Raw genomic sequence first — 23,934 nt, 5'->3', positions numbered from 1 at the left:
TAAATCATCTTTCCTGAGATACAAATTGGGTAAACCAGAAATAGTAACAATAATAAAAATCCAGTTTCTCAGACAAAACAGGATTTCATCAGTCTTTGCTCAAAGACTATAATGGCTCCTCTCTGAAACTCTGCTATCTCGCAGTTCTCCCTGGCAGAACTCTATCAGACCTAGAATGCCTTTTCAAATGATACCTTCCACCCCCACAAACCAGTGCTACTCCAGGCAGAATGAACTACCTCCTTCCTATCTTGCTGTCACTTCTCCGTGACAAGTCATCACCTGTGCCCCCAGCCTCTCACCGGCACCCAGCCTCTTAGCTTAAATTTTGGGTTCTTCGCACTGAAAATTCATTTCCAAGGCCAATGGTGTGGCACTGCAACTTCCTATCCCTTTGACACGTTTCATGTATTTGAAAAATATTTAAATGATTATTCACATGTTGGAGTTCTGGCAGGTGCGAGAAGCAAGGTGCACAAGAGCATGCACATTCTACAAGAAACTGAGTACAGAGGCACAAAGATCATTCTGCAGGAGGCCTCTCTATTCCCGGCCGGCCCCGCTCTTGGGGTCTAGTTCACTCTAGCTGAGACGGGACTGATCCGCCAATCTTAGCAAGGGCTGAGTGGGACTTCCCTGGAGGTCCAGTGGTTAAGACTCCGTGCTTCCAATGCAAGGGGCGCGGGTTCAATCCCTGGTCGGGGAACTAACATCCCACATGCCACATGGTGGGCCAAAAAATTTAAAAAAGGAAATGGCTGGAGACGTGGGACGGAAGAAACAGCCACGTGACTTCTCCTGCACCACTTCTCGGAAGATGGAAATTGCTTCTGCACCACCTTTCTCACCCCCCACTAGCATCCTGGCAGCTGAATATACAAAACAAAGCATCCCCCCACCCCCACCCCATGAGACTCAGGTGGGATGAGGCGAGGCTGAGGCAGCAGTCGCACAGAGTCAAACTCATCTCAGATGGGCTGGAAAGTACCCATGGAGGCTCCCAGAGGGAGCTGAGAAGGATGGGGGCCCGCTTTCCTACCCCTCCTGATCATGTCACTGAGGCAGGCTTTGCTGTGTATCCATCAGTCTCAAGCCCTTGCGTCAAACAAAGACCCACAAGAGCACTCCCTTACTTTGGGAAATGGGTGAGGATTAGAGTCCGTTTCTCGAGTGGCAGTTTGTCTTTTTCCTGCCTCGCCTGTTCCAGGAGCTGTCGTCTCATCACGGTGAAGACAGAGCGGAGCAAGGTTCTCCCGAACACCTGGGCGGTCTCGTACCGAGGCAGACTGTCACAGAACTGGGGCACGTTGCAGTAACACAGCCACCTGCAACCAGAGGAGAGCACGCCATCAGTATCCCTTAAGCCCCAGACCATATGGAACACCCAAGGATGACTACTCTGTATCATCAACCTCAGCAGGAGAAACCAGGTCTGCAGTGACCAGCAGAAGTATCACCACCAGCTAGTAAAACGTGGGAATTAGGTTAGCTCACCCTGCCATAGCCACTTGGGTCCAATTCTACTAGAATCATTCCATTCTGCAGCATCCTTTAAATAGGAGGAGGAATTAAAGGGGAAACCGAGGAAGCCCCTTTTGCAGAAGAATCCCCATCTAATCCTCTAAGTAAAATTTAAGGCTTCTTTAAAATGCCTACGTAGCATTCACATACCTCCACAGCTTTGGTGGGAAGATAAAGATCTTCAAGACTGTTCAAAACTCAGTCAAAACGCAGGAAGTAATGAGCTTCCACCATCTGTGGCTTAGGGACGTTTTCAATGACTCAGACTCAAAGTCAAAAATGCATTTCAGCGTTGCACAGGGCTGGAGGAGCTCCCGGGGCCCAGAGGGAAACCAGGGCTTTCCTGAAACCTGGTCACATTTCTGGGGCACACAGGCTATGTACAGCATATGATTGAGAAAGCTCGTTCAGCCAAGAGAAGCTAGAAAATGAGCGTCCATCCACAATGGACCCACCTTCTCCAGGGTCTCCCGGAGATGCAAGCCCTGAAATTCCCAGCAACATGGGCACACAGTGGGGCCCAGAGGGCAGCAGAGACCAGGGTCAAGGGTCAAGGCTTCATTGCCCAGCTCCCGCTCCTTGGTAGCAGATCCAAACATCCGCTTCCAGGACAGGACTGCTTTCCCCAAATAAAACCCTTTCCTCCCTGTGTGCCTTCCTGATCTCGTTTAAGATGGGGGGCCGTGCTCCAAAGCGCCCAAACTGCTGAAGGACGCCCCAATGAACTGTCAGCCCCTCAATAAAGAGTGGAACAATAATCACTTACTCATGCTTCTTGACTTATTTTTTATCTTATTCAGTATTACTTCTTAGTTCTCCTGTGTATGGGGTGGGACTGTTTCATCTTTGGGGAAGAAACCTTTCATCAGTGTTAGTTCATCCACCTAGATTCAAAATTAACCTTAAAACCCTGCTACTATTTCTATTCTCCTCTCAACTTTTCTGTCCTAGTAATTCACACCCAAATGTCATTTTATGACGCAACACCCAGATGGGCATCTTAAGGGCTGCACTGTATCTTGTCAAGTCGGAAACAGTGACCTTGGGAGCAGAAAAAGCTAGGAGGTGCATTGATTTTGTAATTCATAAGGCACTTCATATAGAAATTCATCACCTTCGAAGCCAATCTTTGCGGGAAGTTAGCCTGTGGCCACTAAATGAAGTTAAAATATTTGGAGTTGAAGGGAGGCCAGCTCCCAGGGAACTAATTATGAAACTACAAATGTAATCACAAACCATAATCATCAGTTCAATTTCATGAGACTTAGGCTATCATAAGACTGTTTGTAAATGTTAATAATATTAAAAGTATGTCCAATCTGCTGCAATGGAAGATATATAAGGATTTAAGGATTTAGACCAGTACTGTCCAATAAAGCCTCTATGATGATAAGATTGTTGTATACCTGTGCTGACAGCCACCAGCCACGTGTAACTACTCAGCACTCGTACAAATGAAGAGCTTAATTTTTTTTTTCTTTTTTTTTTTATTGAAGTACAGTTGGGTTACAATGTTATATTAGTTTCAGATGTACAGCAAAGTGATTCAGTTTTATATATACACATATATGTGTATACACATACATGTGAATATATAAGTCTTTTTCAGATTCTTTTCCCTTATAGGTTATTAGAAAATATTGAACATAGGTCCCTGTGCTATACAGTAGGACTTTGTTACTTATCTATTTTATATATAGTAGTGTGTATATGTTAATCCCAAACTCCTAATTTATCCCTCCCACTCCTTTCCCCTTTGGTAACCATACGTTTGTTTTCTTGAAGAGCTTAATTTTTTTTTTTAATAAATTTATTTATTTATTTATTTAATTTTTGGCTGTGTTGGGTCTTCGTTGCTGCGCGCGGGCTTTCTCTAGTTGCAGCCAGAGGGGGCTACTCTTCGTTGCGGTGTGCGGCCTTCTCATTGTGGTGGCTTCTCTTGTTGTGGAGCACGGGATCTAGGCACGCGGGCTTCAGTAGTTGTGGCACACGGGCTCAGTAGTTGTGGCTCGTGGGCTCTAGAGCGCAGGCTCAGTAGTTGTGACACACGGGCTTAGTTGCTCCGCGGCATGTGGGGTCTTCCCAGACCAGGGCTCAAACCCGTGTCCCCTGCATTGGCAGGCGGATTATTAACCACTGCACTACCAGGGAAGTCCCAACGAGCTTAATTTTTAATGTTACTTAATTTTAATCAATTTAACATTTACTTTCAACCAACAAGGGCCTACTGTAGAGCACAGGGAACTAGCCTATGATAAACCATAATGGAAAAGAATCTGAAAAAGAATAGATTTATATATATCAATAGATCTGAATCACTCTGCTGTACACCTGAAACTAACACACCATTGTAAATCAACTATATTGAAATTTTAAAATACATAAAGGAAAAAATAAAAATAAAATAAATAAAATTTACTTTCAAATGGAAACGCTGTGAAATATTTTTCTATTAAACAAAACTTTACTGTTTTGGTAGAACCCCATTTATCTTTAACCACTTAAAATTTAGCGAATGAATTTAAATGTGCCGTAAGTATAAAACACACACTGGATTTGGAAGACTTAGTACCAAAAATACAAAAGTAAAATACATCATTAATAATTGTTCATATTGATTCCATGGTGAAGTGATAATATTTTTATATATTAGGTGAATAAAACATTACTAAAATTAATGTCCTGTGTTTATTTTTTTAAATGTAGCTACTAGGAAATGTTAAATCACATATGCCGCTTACTTTTGTGGATCATATTATATTGTATTTGGCAGTGCTGATTTTGTGTCTAAAAGAGCATTTCCATCTATAGGGGTCACAGATGTCGGAGACCCTACTTAAAGACAGATGCTCTTTCTGCTATGGCAATGATAGGCTATAAATATTATCATAAAATCATAAAATGTTGTCCCAAAGTGCTTAATAGGTCATTCACTCTCCCCAGAGTAGAGGAAGGCAGCATAGATTATTATCTAGTAAAAATTTTCAAATAATAGGTTGCCATTCATTTCCTCTGAGAATCATTCTTATACACCTCAGTTTACACTTTGTAGTTTAGTTTTGTTTTTACTTGTAAGACTAATCTTATTTTATGAATCTGTAAGGGCACAGTATGAAAAGACAGGAGATGAGTCAGCGTGTGGTGTTTCGGGGACTGCTCTAGTAACTGACACAGTCCAGGTGTGTGGTGAGACAGAAAGAAGGAAACCGGAATGAATGTGTGCCTTGTCACTGCTCATACGCTCCCCAAAGACTAACCTGGAGGAAAAGATTATACCTAAACGACTGGTTTCAGGTCTTCTCCAAAGAAGTGAAAGGACAGCTCAGGGATCTTTGTATGCCTAACGGTGACGGCATGGGCCTGCAATCGACTGATTGTTCAAACAACTGTCTCTGACTTCTTAACGGCATTGTGATTTGCAACCACCTTGCTTTCTTTAAAACGTGAATAGAATTGGAGAACTTGACTGCAGAAGACCATGTCATCCTACTTACTTGCTGGACTGAAAATCCTAAGGTTTTCAGGAATGAAGTGACCTCTCCCACTTCTCCCAAACTAAAAGGCTAGTTCCTTTTGGAGACCAGACAAGAAGCTAGGTCTCCCGAGCACCAATCCACTGTTCTTTCCACGCTCTATGATAAATACTGCCCTAGATTTACACACCTAATTATGAATGCCCAGGAAGCATGGTGACAGGCTATACCTCATACAGCAGTAGTTACATACAACTGTTTCACCAAAATCAATTTAGTTATATCTAACTTGCTCAGTATTCTTACAAAGCATCTCCCCAATATAGGCATGACCTCTAATTTTGAGAAGGTCTGCACAACCGAGAATCTAAGGCTAATTATTTGCCACTTTCCTGTAGCATATTCTGTTGGTCAGATGTATTGTAAGAAGTTGTATTCCTTTGACACTTTATTTTCCAGTTATTTCCTCGTGAAATTATATTAGCACACCATCATGGAATTCAGGGAATTTCAAAATATTTGTCCAGATTTTTTTCCAACACCACAGTGATTTCTGGGGGACATATAAAGGTATATTTAATATATACTTATATAAATTATTAAGGTTAAGTATATTAACATTAACATACCAGATATTTTTAACATATAAAATATTTACGTTTTTCCTTAAGTCAGAACAGAGAGGATAAGTAATTTAAGCAGCTCTGCTGTTCAGTCTGCATTTAATTTTTTATTGGCTAGATCCTCACAGGTTAGCTTTGTGAGGAACATAATCGTTTTCTGAGTCTATGCTCTTCCACGGAGAATCCCGTTTCTCCCCATCTTCATGCTGATGTGCACTCCACGAGTTTTCCGCCCCTCAGTCCTAATGGCTACAACTGCTGTCAATTACATGCTGAACCAGCAGTCCAGCTCCTGAGGTTCACTGACACGTCACCTGGTGCCTGCAGCTGTAACAGGACCTATTTTGGAGAAGATGGTATCAGGGAGACACCATGCCGCGGCGGCGTGTGGTTTTTTTAAAATCCCCACGTGGTCGAAACAAGTCTCGCTTCTGATAATGTTCACAGGTTGTTCCTCTCTGCTTCCCTTTCTTCCTCAACACGCCGGTGGGGGGGGAAGCCCGGGCGGGGGGTGGGGGGGGAGGGGGGGGTTGGGAGGCACATCTACCTTCATTCCCTTATTATTCACAGAGGCTCCTGATCTCCGTCCCGCCTAGAAATCGGCAGGTTGCAGGACAGGCTCACTCGAGGCCCTCGCCGCTTCCCTTCCCCACGTCCGACTCCACCCTTCCGCCCTCGGCTGGGGCGAGGAGGCGGGGCCAGCCAGGACCCTGAGGCTGTCTCTCGGTGCCCTTTCTAAAGTGACCCTCAAATCGCTACCTTCTCATCCCACTGCACACACTCCAGCTGAAGAGTCGCGCGCTGGCAGTGACTGAGTTTTGGAGGGCGTGCGTTGGGGGGAAAGCATGACTAGCATCTTCCCAGCGCCTGTGCTGTGCGCCAGACGCCATGCACGGGCCACTTCAGGGGACACACAACAGCCATGGGACCCGGCAGAGGAAGAAACAGAAGGTCCAGGAGGCGAGCTGAGACCTCTAACACACACACACAACTGGGGAGGGATGGAGCCATGGTTCAAACCCATCGCTCATTCCAGAACTTGACTTCTATTTTTTACGACTCCTTGAGTATTCATAAGTGCCGCCCATTTCTTGGTAATTCCCAAGTGCTACATAGTATTTTTATTCTGTTTTCTAAAATACAGCGTTAACTCCCGTGCTGCTTCACAATTAATTCTCCTTCTTGATGAAACAAGTTTTCCTCTCTTAAGGGCGGCAAATATTGGGAATTCCCTGGCGGTCCAGTGGTTAGGACTCCGTGCTGCCACTGCAGGGGTCACGGGTTCAATCCCTGTTCAGGGAACTAAGATCCCACAAGCTGGCACGACCAAAGGAAAAAACAAAGACAGACAAAAAAAACGACAAAAAGAGAGGCAAATATTTTCAGGGATTTGGCTTTGACAAATATTTAGCTTTGTCAATCGTTCACAGATGGAATTAAAAGACACAGAGAGTTCTATTATCTCAACTCATTATAAACAAGAGTAACAATACTATAGGAACTATTGTTAATATAAAACTCTGAAATGAAGGTGTGAAAATGAAGACATAATTTAAAGAGTTGATTTTGAAGAAATCTGTAAATCTTTACAATTATTAAGATAAAATACTTTACAACTCAAATTGTATATATTGTAAAAGGGGAGAAAAGAGGGAAAGGGGGTTTTACTCATGAAATCAGGTCAGTGATCAGAGAGAAAAGCTTATCTTCAACTACACCCATTCCTCTTTGTCATCCGCTGTTACAGAAAGTAACCTGGATACAAGTGGTCTTTACAAGCTGTCGAAAAACACTGCTTATTTTAAATCGGGGGGGCGGGGGAAAAACCCTGAAGCAAGCTTGATGTGCCTATAAAATATAAATGGGAAAAGTTATAAAAAAGGTGAACAGAATGGATAATAACAAGTCCCTGTCTTACTTAAATAAAAATAAATGTAAGTCATTCTATTTTGTAGGGCCCATGTTTATGACTCTTAAGTCAATTCTATTATTCTGCAAGTCATAAGTAATAAAAATAAATTCCCACTTTAGAAAAATGTGTAATTCTTGGATGTGTAATCCAAGAATATGTTTGATGTCCACCAATAGGGACATGATTAGGTAAATTACAGTACATCAATTCAACAGACTATAAGACAACCAGTAAAACGTCTGAATGGGGGAAAAAAAGGATGCAAATTTTGTATTTTCTTTCCTTCTAACAAATGTAAAATATCTATTTAAAGGGAATGACTGTAAGACAATATGTATAATGATACTATTTATACCATGCTGCTGGGACTATGGTGATCTTTCCTTCTTTAAAAAAAAATTTTAACGCTATTATATTCACGGTCATTGCTTTTTTTTTTTAATGATGTCTCTATATAACAATTACAGAGTCATAGTATAATTATCTAGATCAGCAGTGCTCGATAGAAATACCACGCAAGCCACACATGTAAATGTAAGCCACACGTTTAAATTTCCCAGTAAGTCACATTAAAAAAGTAAAAAGAAACAGGTGAAATTAACTTTAATATATTTTATTTAATTCAATATTTCCAAAATATTACCATTTCAACACGTAATCAATATAAAAAACTGGGGCTTCCCTGGTGGCGCAGTGGTTGAGAATCTGCCTGCCAATTCAGGGGACACGGGTTCGAGCCCTGGTCTGGGAAGGTCCCACATACTGCGGAGCAACTAGGCCCGTGAGCCACAATTACTGAGCCTGCACGTCTGGAGCCTGTGCTCCGCAACAAGAGAGGCCGCGATAGTGAGAGGCCCGCGCACCGCGATGAAGAGTGGCCCCCGCTGGCCGCAACTAGAGAAAGCCCTCGCACAGAAACGAAGAGACAAAACACAGCCAAAAATAAATAAATAAATAAATAAATTTATTTTAAAAAAATATATATATAAAAAACTATTAATGAAATACTTGACATTCTTTTTTTTTTTTTTTTTTGTACAATCTTAGAAATCTCCATTCATGCCAGCCACACTTCAAGGGCTCAGTGGCCACATGTGGCTGTCAACTATCGTATTAAATAGTTCAGGTCTGGATGATTTGGATCCCTCACCCTCCAAAACATCATGCTATTAATGAAGAGTAGGAATCTGGGGAGTTAAATTAGACGTTCTCTCTAACTGATGGAGTCCCGTGATAACTGGGCAACCCTCTGCTTGCCTCTGCAAGCAGCAATGTTATGTCTGCAATGTACTTTATGGGCCAAAGAAGAAGAACCGGCCATCTGCTTACCTTGTATAGTTCTCCTTGTATCCAGAAATATCATCGTTGGGAGATCGCAGTCTTCGTTGAGATGGAGCCTCCAGATGCCAATAGTTGATGCGGTTCAGGAACATTTTTGCCAACTCAACTATTGTTTGCCTTTCTTTGGATGGCAGGTGACTAAATTTGTACTGTACAAAGTTATTCACACCCTTAAAAGGAGGAAAGGCAATTTATTCATGCAGCTGTGCAGTCCTGAACACTCACAAAGTCAGCCCCGTTGGTGGTCATTAGCAAAAGAAAAGACATTTCTCTATTCACAAAAAGCTCTTCCTTTTCCCTGTTAGAAAACAGGAATGCCCAGAAGGAATCATGCCTCAGATCACAGTCTATGAAAAGTGACGAGACACAGAGGCTGTGAGTTGCAATTCTATGCCTGCTGCAATCGTGACGTGCTAAAGAAAAATTCAAAATGGCGGACCAGAAAAGTCAAAACCCCATAAACAATAAAATATGGCTACTTTGCAGCATAACTCTTGCTGTACTGTCAACACAGTAGCTCACATATAATGAGATTCTTGGATAAATACAATGTTTTTACATTCATAAAATTTTAATTTTTGAACTAAACCACTAGAATTTGAACTTTTACTATCACTCTTTCGGTTTTAGTAAACCTACCAAAAGAAAATTCTTATTCAGAATTATGGCCTTTTAAAATAATCTGTGGATTTGTGGATTAATTTAATCTTTCTTCAGAACACTCCCATCTAATTTAATTTCAAATAAAGGAACAATGAATTCTTATTTCGTAGGGATTGAAGACGTTTTTTCTATGAAAAACTGACTGATAAAATACATTTATTTGTTTCTGATATCATGTCTTCTGTAATTATTCTCATCAAGAAATTCAGTCCAGAGTCTCTGAGATTTACTTAGGCGAACAATGATGGGCCAAAAAATTGATACTGATGAGAGATCCTGACAACACCTAATAGAAAAGGTCTATACATATCAACAGATTCCCCAAGTAAATCTCGGCTTCTTTGCAGGAATCATAATGTACCAGGAAGCCAATTTCTGGAAACAAAATCTCATTTCTTTTCTGTGCTTTTTACTTGACTTACCATGTTTTTTTCACATTGCTCCTGAATTCCCTCGCCTCAACAGACTTTTCAACAGTGCAAACAGAGGGACAAAGACTTAATTTTAAAACATCAACACCAAGAAAAAGCCCATTTCATGTGTTCTGACGAACTACATGGTCTACTTAATTTTTTTCTTTCCCAAACACACAGTGAATTCTGAGCATTCAGCAACCCTAAGAGACACAAGCTAGATCATATATTACATTAAGTATTCACTTCTGATCCAAAGGGCCCAAGACAGTTCCTACAGACTTGAACATCTCTAAGCCAGCAATGAGGATGAAAATGAGAATGTTTGTTCAGCCTTAAAGCAATAAAAAAGGGGCTTCTCTTGTATCTCTTTACCTGTTCAATGCTAGGTTTCTCAAATGGGGGTTTCTTCTCCAAAGAGCCTTCAACCACAGGTTTTCCTCTTTGTAAAATAGACTTTCTCAAGAGCTGTAAGGAAATCATTTAAAAAAAATCAGTCAGTGTCTCACACACACACACACACACACACACAGACACACACACAGACACTGTGGAGTCTCAAAGCTTACAATCTTGCTGGGAAAAAAAGGCCACATTAATCTAGAAATATGGTACAGATGAACTGGTTTGCAAGGCAGAAATAGAGACACAGATGTAGAGAACAAACTTATGGACACCAAGGGGGGAAAAGGGGGATGGAATGAATTGGGAGATTGGGATTAACATATATACACTAATATGTATAAATCAGATTACTAATGAGAACTTGCTATATAGCCCAGGGAACTCTACTTCACTTCGCTGTACAGTGGAAACTAACACAACATTGTAAAACAACTATACCCCAATTAAAAAAAAAAAAAAGATTACAAATATTTTCTCCCATTCTGTTGTTTGCCTTTTAGCTTTATTTATGGTCTTTATAATTTTTTTTAATTTTAATTTACTTAATGTGTCAACTCTTCCTCTTTTTATCAGAATTTAGGTCTTAACAATATTTCTAAATAATATTAATAATGTTGTCTTGCTTAATACTAATAATATCATTAAAGTATTACAAAACATTAAAAAAAAAAAGAGGCCACATAATGGAGCTGGGCCAGGCCATACCATGCTGTCTTCCCACATACAAAAGGAAAAAAAAAAAAAGGTTGGCAGAAGAGAAATTCCAAATAAGTTGCAAAGGCAGTAAGTGCAGTATAAAGCCCAGAGGATGAGAGCTCAGAAGAGCTCTGCCTTACCGAGGGAAGATGTCACAGAAGAGGAAGGGTATAAACTGAGTCTGGAAGGGAGGACAAACATGAAACACAACAAGAGGACGGAAAAGCATTTGCAGGAAGGTGAGGTAGGAGGTCAGCCTTGGAGGGAGGTGAAGGGCTCAGTACCGTTGAGGCTACATCAGTTGGAGGTTAGAAGCCCCGTTTAAACTCTGATGTTATTTTTTTCCCTAAGATATTTAATCAACCAAGATGTGGATTAAAAGTAATACATAAGGGCTTCCCTGGTGGCGCAGTGGTTGAGAGTCTGCCTGCCAATGCAGGGGAAACGGGTTCGAGCCCTGGTCTGGGAAGATCCCACATGCCGCGGAGCGACTGGGCCCGTGAGCCACAACTACTGAGCCTGCGCGTCTGGAGCTTGTGCTCCGCAACAAGAGAGGCCGCGATAGTGAGAGGCCCGCGCACCGCGATGAGGAGTGGCCCCCGCTTGCCGCAACTGGAGAAAGCCCTCGCACAGAAACGAAGACCCAACACAGCCATAAATAAATAAATAAATAAATAAATTTTTAAAAAAGTAATACATAGGAGTAACAAATTTAGTATTCTTGTTTGTTTGTTTTTGTCTTTTTTTGTTTTTGGTGGTGCGTGTGGCATGCGAAATCTTAGTTCCCTGACCAGGGATTGAATCCGCGCCCCCTGCAGTGGAATGAATTCCACTGGACCACCAGGGAATTCATTTTAACATCTTATTTTGAGACATTTTAAGCTTAGGCTTTTCTCTAAAATACACAGTGTCTCACACACACACACACACACACAGCCTTCGAAGGGAAGCTACCATATTCTATTTATCTGAATTACGTGTTAGTAAATCCTGAGATCAACAAAATGGGTGACTACCAGGTAACCCAATTTGCCTTCACGCCCATGACCAGAGCTGTGAGAAGCTAAACGCTTTTCGTGCTCTGGGCAGCCGGGAGTACACAGCGGCGCACCACACACCTTTCCTGCTCACTCTCCCTTCCCCACTCTGGTCGTGGCTTCTGCTGACCCAGAGGCTGGTGGACACTGCGCCCTCTGCACACGCCCATCCAGGCCACTGCAGGTGTGCTCACGCTCTGGATGGCCTGATTTAAAGCCCTGAAAGGCCGAGGTCCACTGTGTACGCAGGGGCTGTGTGTGACGGCTGTGTGTCGCACACATAATCCAGGGCCCAGGCTCTTCGGGAAGGAATTCTGTAGGGCTCTCAATTGGCAACTTTCACTGTTGAGGTCTTTTTTCATTTCCTCTCCATCCACAGAATGTGGGCCAAGTGTTCTGGCATCTCAATGCCCATAAAACAAAAACGTTGCTCTTAATCCCTGCCATTGGAATTTAAAGCCCTCAAAGAGCAAATATCAGAGAGAAAAAAGAACGCGGAACCACTCATTAAGACCTAGTTCGAAAATAAATTTGATCTTGAAATTCTTTACCTTCAGCCTTTGCTTGAACCTTCAGTAACCTTTACACATGGGCCAGTTATGATATACGACCATGCATTCATTCATTCATTCATTCACTCACTCATTTATTCATTACATATTTATTTATTTATTACACATTTATTTACATCTTTCTCTCCTTTCTCCACTGATTGCGTTTTCAATGGAAACAAAACATGGCAAACTTTCTCCCAGGAGTTAGTGGAAATAGACGAACCCCCAAGGTTGAAGAACACCCTGTGTGCCCCCTGAGCCGGGTCTTATAAGGGCCTCATTTCCTTCTAGAGGTGCCATATAAATTACTCATATGTAGTATTTGCTGATCTTATCAATGTATCATGCCCATCTTTACAAAAATAAAGGTGCCATAATGATAAGTTGTTGTATGTGTTTCTAAGGATATAAAAAGACTGATTATCAAATTTAGATACAAATAATTCTGGCTGCCTACTTTTTTGTCCAGTTAAAATAAGACCATTTGGGAACTTGACCCACTGGTGGTTTCAATTTGGAGGTGGACGGATGAACTGGGGAGATGTCGAATCTCCGCTTCTTCATCTACAAAAGGATGAAGCTGGGATAAATAGGTATATACAAAGACTTTAATAATAGCAGCAAGCATTTGCTTCCTGACTTTTGCCAGGCACTCTCTGTGGTTCTTTATCTGTATTACCTCATTAATCCTCCTAACAACCTCTTGAAGTAGGTGCTATCATTGTCTATAGATAAGGAAACGTGACTTGCCTGAGGTCACATTCACTAAGTGATGAAGTCAGGATTGGAACCCAGCTAGCTGAGCTCCAGAACCATGCTGACAAGCCCTAGGATAAAATGAGCTTCAGGAAGCAGCTTTTCACCAAGTTCATTTTCAACCTCTAAGGCAGAAGCTTCCAAAATGCTACTAAAATGCACAATAACATTTTAATTTAATTATGGAGACATAAGAGACACAGGAACTGCTTTTCCAAAACTAAGAAACGGATGATTTATAACTTATTTGCCCGAAGAATGACTTTGGGGGAGGAGAGGGGAGAACGCTGAATATTTTGGATCTTGTTCTCAAGAGCAAATATATTTGCATGGCTAAAGATGAGAGAGGTAAGAAAGGGAGAGAGAAAACATACTTCAAAGCGGAGCAGTGTTTTCTGGCCTGTTGGTTGGTTATAAACAGAACCTAGAGGAGGCCAACAGGATGGAAACCTTCCCTTCCAGCAGGGCGGTGAGGAACCGCCCGCCAGGGAGCTGAGTTCCAAGACAAATAATAGCTGCAGTCATGCAGACGTTGTTTTCCTTCAACTAAGGCCTTTTTCCAAAGAAGCTCTAAACAGTATGAACCTGCCAGGGTTCAGTCCAGATGACTCAGGCCTCCCGGTCATGTCAACAAGTTGTCACCTGGAGCAGCCTGGCGCCTGCTAATGGCTGTGGTCTCTCTCCCTTGTCTTTTCCTCCCTCCCCCTACACCCTGCCCCAACATTTACCGTTTTAGTGTTAACAGCCCCACGTGACTCCAAAAGTTGAAAATATAATTCTCTCTCCCACTCCTGTCCCCCATTGACCCCCAAAACCCCAGTAGTACAATAAAAAACAAAAGTTAATTAAAGGGGAAAAGGGAAAATTACATATTTCAAGTAAATTCAGACCCCTCCGCCCTCGCCGAAGTTCTAAGAATTGGGTATAAAATTTGCCCTGCGATTCCTAGCAGCCAAAGCAAAAGAGGAAACTCAAAGGAAAATGGATCTCTCCTCGTCATATAAAATGAAGCCCAGCCCTCATTAGAAGATGCAAACTTTTCCTGGCTGTAAGCCCCGAGGGGAAGGGGAGTGTTTTGGGTTTTGTTTTTGTTTTTTCGAGATCCTTATAAGGGTTACACAATACAACATAATCAACAGTGCCCTCGGTAGCAGGTTCTGGGGCTTTTTAAATGATTCCTTCTGTCGGCCTCCCTTGTGAATCTATTTTTGGCAACCTCTCCATTTTCCCACCCCCGGCTTCCCTCCCCCATCTGTCCTGATCGCCATGACCAGCGTGGGGAGACCCGTATCAGTGGGAAACGAGGGGCTGGGACCCAATGGAGCTGAGGCAGAGCCATGAAGAGGCAGAGGCGGGGAGTGGCAGCAGGGCTAGGTGACTGGTGTCAACAGGCACAGAGAACAGCGGTAAGACGCCAAAGCAAATCTGGAAATTCCTGATTCCTCCCGTTGAAGAGTCTAAGCCTTAGCAGCCTCCCTCCAGCCACTTCTCCCGCCTCCCCCTGCCGCCTGGGCCCCACCATGCTGGGCGTCACATCCAGCTCACTCGGTACATGGTCTACACGCCCCTGCCTGGAAGGCGCTTCCCCGGCCCTTTTCAGGGGTGGCTCTCATGCCCCCGCTGTGGTTTCTGCTCAACTGTCATCGCAGACAGGCCTTTCCTAACTGCTCTTCCTTAGTACCACGTCCCCGCAGCCCCCAGCATACCTGCCATTCTGATGCCACTCACCCTGCTTTGTCTCTCTTCACAGCACTTATCACCACCTGCAAACATACTGTTGACTTGTTGATTGTCTGCCTCTCTTACTGAAATGTAAACTCCATGAGGGCAAGGACTTTGTTTTGCCCACTGATCTATCCCTCATGCCTACACGAGCGCCATGCATAGAGCAGGTATGTGGTAAGTCCTTGTTGGATGGATGGATAGGCAATGGAAAGAAATCTATAAGCGCATAAAGATATTCAACTCTGTGTACAAGCAGGAAGGCTCTCGAGGAGAGTGATGTGCTCAAAGTACGGTGGGTCATTTTAGAGAGTCCCTCACGGAGAAACACATGCTTCTGCAAACCCGAGGGCCAGATGTATCTAAGCGGAGAGCCTTCCCACGTGACCTGGCCCATGGATAATGAGCACATTTGAACAGTGAGAGAAAGAAGAAAAGCCCTTCAAAATGTGGAAGTCTCACCTTGAATAGGTAGAAATAAACTTGTTTGGTATCTGCATCTTCTTCCTTGTGGACACAGGTAAAGAGATATTCCACATCCAACACGATTCCCAGGAGTCTGTTCATTTCTTCCTCTGACACATTCTCCAGGTGGGAAACGTGAGCGGCTTAAGATAAAGATCAAAGGAACACAGGTGAGAAGTAGATGGAAACCACGAACAGTCTCCATTTTAAAATGGAACATTCGGGAATTCTCTAGTGGTCCAGTGGTTAGGACTCCGTGCTTTCACTGCAGAGGGCCCGAGTTTGATCCCTGGCTGGGGAACTAAGATCCCACAAGCCGAGTGGCGCAGCCAAAAAATAAAAATAAAATAAAAAATAAAATAAAAATGGGGCTTCCCTGGTGGCAAAGTGGTTAAGAATCTGCCTGCCAATGCAGGGGACACGGGTTCGAGCCCTGGTCCGGGAAGATCCCACATGCCGCGGAGCAACTAAGCCCGTGCGCCACAACTACTGAGCCTGCACTCTAGAGCCTGCGAGCCACAACTACTGAGCCCGCGTACCACAACTACTGAAGCCCGTGCGCCTAGAGCCCATGCTCCACAACAAGAGAAGCCACTGCAATAAGAAGCCCGTGCACCGCAACAAAGAGTAGCCCCTGCTTGCCGCAACTAGAGAGAAAGCCTGCGTGCAGCAACGAAGAGCCAACACAGCCAAAAATAAATAAATTTTAAAAATAATAATAATAAAATAAAATAAAATAGAACATCCTCTCCCAGGAACCTTCTGGAATGTCAACCCATCAGACTGCACTGTCAATAGAGGAACTTTCTGAACCCCTATAAGACTGATATCTTCACACAAAATCGACTTATAACTGTAAGAGACTACCACCTTGTTACGAACGAGCTGCCCCTCCAACACTGAAAATGACCAGCGGCTAATGTATGGTTTTAAGATCTGGAACTTGTTGGCACCAGGTCTGGGGGTGACGGTGTTAAATTCTTATATGTTTCCACATAAGCCGATTTTCATCGTGCCAAGAGGGTCCTGTGGTCCTACAGGCTGGATGCAGGATTTGAGGACTGCAGGTTCAGAAGGACCCCAAAACCAAGCTCCCTAAAGGTTTAGCTCTAAGTCCTGTGAACAGTTCTGGTGGCCAAGAATATCACGTATCAGGAAAGGCCAAAAAAGAGTGTCAGTAAAAACTGAATGAAGGCCCTTTTCCTCAGCCCTCCTGAGATGCAGTGAAACCTCACTGTCTCTGCAGCAAAGCCCCAAGGCCTGTCTGAGTTTGAGATTCAACGTCCTCCACGGTCACGCTCCAAACCCACCTTTCCTGCATTTATTCTGTTGTCTCACCATCATTAAGTGGCATATCCATCACCCTCCTCCCCTCCCACACCCCTGTCCTCTCTTCTTCCCAAATCCAGCCCATTTTTCAAGATGAACATGTCTTATCCTCAAAATAATCCTATGAAGTAGGGATGAGTAGCCCCATTTTACGGTGGAGGAAACTGAGGCTCACAGAGACTGAATGCTGTTTCCTCCAATGTCAATTGGGCAACAAGGCAGAGCTGGGGTCTGAAAGCAAAGGATGTTTGACCCAAATTCTGAAGCACCCACACACATATTTTTTGGATGATTAGGTGATTCACTTCAAGCCCCTTTCACTTGAAAGGGGCTCTCTCTAGGTAAGCCATCCAATACCTAACCAGGAGCCCAGGTGCACCTCTGGGTGGGACCGTGGCTCTCAGGTGTGTGTCCCCAGAACTAACCACTATGCTCACTGTGCTAATAGGCACTGCCCTTCAAGAGCGATCCTTTCAGGTATGTTGACTGAAAATGCTTGGACCTAGAAGTGCTTGAGATGACTTCTAAAGAAAGATTAAACTATGGAGAAGGGTAGGCTTTTCCTTGCCTTTTTAAAGGGAGATGGAACTAAAGATTCTCGAGGAACAATCCAGGTGTCAAGCATGGGTCAGGCTACTCCAGAGACCAAACCATGAAGCCCAGTCCGAAGTCTGGGATAGAGAATGCAGCTGGTACCCCACCCAGATCCCCTTCCCTTACCGCCTCAGAGCACATCTCCTGGCCTCCAACTGCCAGCAGCTCTATTCCCTCCTGTCACCATAATCTGCTCTGCCACCTACACGCCCCTCAAGAGCAGCCTTCAAGTTAGCGTATAAAGACCCCAGTTGCCTCACCCCTCGGGGGGGAATAGCTCTGAGCTAAGTGCTCCAGACCAGCTCTCACACCTTCCCCACAGAATTACCCACCTGTTGCCCACAGCGGGGACTGGCTTAATAATGCACCCATATCGGCCACCTTCTCCTCCTGGTCTCACTTTCCCACTCCCCTACCTCCATCCCAAATAAACTAGGACTTGCACTCAAATCCTTGTCTTTGACTGCTTCTGTGGGACCTCAAACGAAGATATCCGATCAAAAGCATTTTCAGAGAGTTAAGAGGATTACATACCAAGAGGGTGGGCCTTGCACGCGTCCATGAGGAAGCCAGATTAAAGGGGTTCAAGTTAGAGGGGCAGAGGCCACCCACCTTTCATTCCTTTCTAATGCAGAAAAGCAATGGAAAGGCAGAGGGAAGGGCCCAAGTCACGGGCCATTGGTGATGAGCGTAGGTGTGCACACACCTACATGTGCACGGGTGTGCACCTCTAGACAGCGTTTCTAACAGGGAAGAGGGGAGGAAGGAGATTTGGTGAGGTCTGCCTTAGGTACCATAGATACATCCACAGATACATCTCAACTTGACAACGCCAACACTATATTACTACATTATGTACACACGAACGTCAGTATTCAAATCTATTACTTTCTACTTGGCTCTACAATATGTGGCTTCATCACTTTCTAATAGATGCCCTTTTAGGTAGAACATTGGCTGGGTCATCTTGTTTTCTCAGGAGTGCAAAATTTTCTTTGAGGTTAGTCCGAAGCCTTTGGGAGACAGGCCTTATTCTGACAAGTAGGTCAAAATTTTTATGTCACTTATTTACAGAAACAATTTTATTTAAGACTATTTTGGTCTTGTAATGTTTTAATCTCTTTCCAGTGATAAGTTAGGAAAGCAATCAGTCTCCAATATAATATAAATGCCCTCAGATTTTCCAAAATATGAAACAGTCTAATTAAGGTGCTAACATATAGTGGCTTTAACTTGTAGAAGTATATGCCATGATTCATTTTTGAAACCAGTGGTTCACTTTCTTTAAGCCACAAATGCTTTGCCCAGATAAATCCTTAATCAGAATTTAGAAAGAGTTGCTCTTTCTAAACAGAGGTTGAAACAGAGGTTGGAAGCTCCAATTTTCAAAATGGGGTGGGAGTTGGGGGGGCCCAGCATCCCCTCCCCTTGTTGGGGCTCTAAGCTGCATGGTTTGAAAACCGCGATATTCTGAAGAGTAGACTAGATAAAACTTAAAATGCTTAAGACATGAGACCTGAGGAGGTCCATTTCCTTCTGATTCTGCGCATAAGGAAATCCATAATCTCTCCTCCAAGCTCTGTGTGTGACCCCAAGTACAGAGGACTAGACCTGGAGATACAGGGAAATGGAAACGAAGCTGCAGGTTCCCAGAGGGAGGAAGGGAGAGGCTGTGCTGGACAAATGGGGGTGTCTCTCACAGCCGAGAGGGTAGGAATCTTCCTCCAAGAATAAAGGAAGGGTGGGTCGGGGGTGAAGGGAGCTATACTGAGGCAGAAGGATGACAGTGAATGAAAAGGGTTAAGCTTCCTAGAATGAATGATGGGGATGATGGGGTGGGGGGAAGATCAGATGAAAACAGAGGGAGTGGACCATCTACTTGAGAAGGAAAAAAGCAGCTCTGGACAAGTTGCCATGAAAGAGAAGCTTCCGTATAATGAGAAAGCCGGCACGGGCAGATACGACCCCACTGCATCAATGCTTAGTCGCCTGCACCTGCCCCGTTCTCAGACTCTCCAAGCATGGGCCCCTTTCACCAACACTCCTTTTCAGTCTCTGAGCATCTAGCACTCAGCTTTTCCCTCTCACCAAATCCACATCACCAGCTAACGTCTCCTCCAACCCAAATCATCCATCCCCACACCATACCTCACCACCTCGCCATCCCAACAACCAGTGCACCACCATCCTGGCAAACTTGACTCCAGGATTAAAATCCTCATGGCCATCCTCAAAACAGTAACTCCCTCTTGCCAAGGAGCCTGGCACTCACTCCTTCACTGTCCTTCATCCCCCAACCAGTGCCACCACCAGACGCAGCTGAGCTTTCCCACCCCTACCTTTGTAATCACTGGGATCTCAAGCCCACGGCACAAAACAACCCCCAGACTGCTCTGCTGCCATGGGAGTCTCCCTAAAGCCCCACTGTCCTCATCAACCCCATCTCCACCAAATCCAGAGACATCTCCTGACTCTTGGGGGCTGCTAAGCAGAATTAGATAGACCCCACAGTCAACACCACGTCATGCCAACACCCAGATACGCTTCACTCTAACGGTAAAGCGAAACTACTTACTGAACTCGTATTTAACGAAAAAGAGCCACTTATTATTGAAAAAAAAAAAAAAACCTCTTAATGTTTTCCAAAGAAACCTTTTTGATGCAAATAAGCTCCCTTCGATGAACCAAAAGCATATTTTCTTGAAGAGATAGGCCTCTATTATTTACAAGCCTGGAGGCATATATTAAAAAAATAAAAATCTGTAAACTACAATGTACAGATCTATAGCAGTTAATCGGCCACAGAACTCATAACACTGAGTCAATGCTATTTAAAGCTTTGATACATGTTCCCTAATGTATCTTCCCAATAAAGTTTGCATCCAAGTCCATCATATCAGCAGTGTGCTAGAATACCCCTTTCCCCACGCTTGCCAACAGTGAAGAATCATGCTCAGTCATTTAATCAGTCTTTTGAAAATTAATCAGGGTCCCCCACTGTTTTGATTTGCATTCGCTGGAACACCCTTGGAGTTGTTTGTTTTTCATGTTACTGGCCATTTGTATTTGTTCTTTTGTGCACTACCTATTCATGCCCTCTGCCTGCTTTTTTAGGATGTGGGTCTTTTTCTAATTGCTTGAAAGAGCTTTCTTGTCTATCCTCCTGGGTCTCATTGGGGTTTTTGTTTATTAGGTTGTGGTTTGGTTATATAGGAATTTTACAGTTTTCAGAAAGTCAAATCTATGTCTGGCATTTCTTTAAGGTCTTGCTTGCAAAGGTCTTTCCCACAGAACCAAAAGATGACAAAAATGTATTTTCTCCTAGCTCTTCCACAGGTTTGTTCTTAACATTTAAAACATTCCTCCACTGAAACATCAATATCATAAAAGACCAAAAAAAAAAGAAAAAAAAAGTCAGAGGAACAGTTCCATGTCAGAGAAGACTAAAGAGGCCGGCTGTGATGTTGTGATTTATATAAAGAAACATATATTTGGTCTTTGTCCTCTTTCCTAGCACAGTGCTCCTAAAACTCTTGGAATTTCGTAAGTAATTCCAAAACTCTTGGAATTTCATAAGTAAAGGTGAAAGGACTGTCTGCTGTTATTCCTAACGTGTCCCTTTCGACCACACCTGAGCTTCTGTGAATGGGCTTCTGGAAAGCCCCTACTGATGGGGGCTGGTTGCCAGGGGAACCAAACCAGTGATAAGAAGGTTGGAACTCAGCCAGCCCCCTCCATCTCCCCAGGAGAGAAGGGGGTCTGGAGGCTGAGCTAATCACTAATCGATCACTATGCCTACGTAACAAGACCTCCGTTAAAACCCCTAACTGAAGGGCATGTGAAGGTTCCAGTAGTTGAAGCCTGGAGGTGCTGGGAGGGCAGCTCGCCTGGACAGAGCAGAGGAGCTTTGGGCTCCTTCCACCCCACCCTGCTCTGTGCATCTCTTCCATCTGGCTGTTCCTGACTTGTATCCTTTTTATAAAAAGCCAGAAATCTAGTAAGTAAACTGTTTTCCTGAGCCACTCCAGAAAATTATCCAACTCGAGGAGGGGGCCATAGGAACCTCCGTTTTACAGCCGGTCGGTCAGAAGCACGGGTTAGGACCTGAACTTGGGATCGGCATCTGAGCCCTTCCCCTGTGGGGTCTGTGCTAACTACAGGCAGATAGTATCAGAATCCAGTTAAGTCGCAGGACACCCAGTCAGTGTCTGCTGGAGAGCTGGAGAACCGCTCGGTGTGGAAAAACCTGCACATCTGGTGTCAGAAGCCTTCCGGAAGTGCTGGGTGTGAGAAGACTCACTGTTTTCCGTTCCCATGACAACTAAATACATATGTAATTCTAGACTGGGTGCTTAATGGAGAGGAAAATACACTCTAAAAGACATTTTGGGGTCAACTATAAAACTGGAATACAAGCAGTAGATTAAGTATTACATTAATGTTAATATTTACTGAAGTTGGTAACTAAACTGAGGTTATGTAAAAGAATATCTGGGAATTCCCTGGCAGTCCTGTGGTTGGGACTCGGCGCTTTCACTGCCGTGGTCCAGGTTTGATCCCTGGCCGGGGAACTAAGATCTTGCATGCAGTGCAGTGTGGCCAAAAAAATTAAAAATTAAAAAAAAAAAAAAGAATATCCTTAAATTTAGAAAATACATACTTACGTATTTAAGAGGAAAAAACCATGATGTAAATGCAACTTACTCTCATATGGTCCAGGAAAAAAGTATAATACACACAAATACACACACACACAGACTCGTATATATGATATCAGTCTGTGTGTGTATCTGTGTGTGTGTGCACACGCACGCACACGCAAACACACATGAGAGCAAATGACAAAGCAAATAGGGCAAAATGTTACCAATAAGTAAAGTTGGGCAAAAGGTACATGGGATGCTCCTTGTTACTATTCTCATGACTTTTCTGTAAGTTTGAAATTATTTCCAAATAAATAGTTTTTTAAAAAAATCATTCTTCCATCTAGAATTTGATAATCAAATGTAAAATGACCCTACTTTCATTTCAAATTGTCTTCCAAGAGCCTGGTACAAAGCATCCATATAATTACCCAAGAATGGCCAACCCTTGACTTGTGGGAAAAGCTCCCTTCTACTCAGCGCTGTTGCCCACAGCGTCCAGGGCATGGGGGCGCCGGGGGACGCGGGGCAAGGGTTGCGTCAAGGACTGGGAGGCTCCACCACCTTGCATCTCCCAGCAGGGTGGACCCTACCACCCCGCAGGGCTGAGTCAGACTTGCAGACACCCAGGGTGCCCGAGCGACCTGCCAAAACCCGCTGCCAGGAATCACAGTGCAGCTGTGGCCTTGCTGGGAACAGGAAATGCACTGTCACTGCAGGCTGTGACCTTCACTCACTCCGCTCTGGCCCCGTAGATCTGTCCTGCACTTCTCCTGCGGACAGCCTGCCAGTCGTCACACGCCCTGCGGCGGGGACAGGCGGCTGCTGGGCAGGCTGCTACCACAGCTCCGCTCCTCTGGACCGGCAAGAAAGCAACGGCACAGTATCTGTAGGATCTGTGAGCTGTTCCAATACAGTTTTTGTTCATGGGGATTTGAGGTCAAGGCTAGAAGAGGTCAAATGAAGTCTTTCAACGAAAGCTTCTGAATTGACTATGTGCAAAAGGCTTATAATTTAACAGTAGTTTCCTAAAATGGAAAAGAATCTGAAAAAGAATAGATAGATAGATAAACTGAATCACTTTGCTGTACACCTGAAACTAACTCGACATTGTAAATCATCTATACTTCAATAAAAAATAAGTTTTTTAAAAGGAATTTTTTTTTAATTAAATAAATAAAAGTGGTTTCACCTTTAGTAATCTCAGATCCGGAACGGAGAAAAAGGGTAATTTAAGAGTAAGAACCTTAAGAGAGTTCAGTCCAACAGAAATATAATATGAGCCACATATATACTTTTAAATACTCCAGTAACCACTTTATTTTTTCTTATAATAGATGATCAAGAAACACTTATTTTATGTTTTTTAATTTCTTTTGGCCGCTCCACGCCACTTATGGGATCTTCGTTCCCCGACTAGGGATTGAACCCGGGGCCCCGGCAGTGGACGCACGGAGTCCTAACCACTGGACCGCCAGGGAAGTCCCTAGTAACCACTTTAAAAAAGGTAAAAAGAAATAGGTGAAATTCGTTTTAATATATTTTATCTAACCTAATATATACTAAATTATTTCAACATGTACTCAATCTTAAAAATATTTTACATTCTTTTCTCATACTAAGTCTTCAAAATTGGTGTGCATTTTCCAAGGGCAGCACATTTCAACTCGAGCAGCCACAGGTGGCTACTATGTTGCACAGGACAGGTACCGATCATAAACCATGAAACCTCCTCCGCAAATAAATGCAACCAGCCAGTCTCTTTAGTATTACTAAATGTAATGGAT

At 43.5% G+C, this 23,934-nt stretch overlaps 1 protein-coding gene across 1 annotated transcript in view; it reads right to left on the bottom strand.

The window, feature by feature from the left end:
- KAT2B (lysine acetyltransferase 2B) overlaps positions 1 to 23,934 on the bottom strand; it is a 101,550-nt gene that overhangs the window by 37,301 nt on the left and 40,315 nt on the right. Inside the window, exons 3-6 of the mRNA XM_061193708.1 lie at positions 15,579 to 15,724; positions 10,322 to 10,414; positions 8,859 to 9,040; positions 1,134 to 1,325 (exon numbers count right to left, since the gene is read on the bottom strand). Coding sequence (XP_061049691.1) covers positions 1,134 to 1,325; positions 8,859 to 9,040; positions 10,322 to 10,414; positions 15,579 to 15,724 — 613 coding nt within the window. The remainder of the gene's footprint in view (positions 1 to 1,133; positions 1,326 to 8,858; positions 9,041 to 10,321; positions 10,415 to 15,578; positions 15,725 to 23,934) is intronic.

This window comes from Eubalaena glacialis, chromosome 6 (assembly GCF_028564815.1).
Source record: "Eubalaena glacialis isolate mEubGla1 chromosome 6, mEubGla1.1.hap2.+ XY, whole genome shotgun sequence".
Classification (NCBI taxonomy): domain Eukaryota; kingdom Metazoa; phylum Chordata; class Mammalia; order Artiodactyla; family Balaenidae; genus Eubalaena; species Eubalaena glacialis.
Note: the sequence above shows the minus strand (reverse complement) of the source record. Positions and strands in the feature narration are given on the sequence as shown.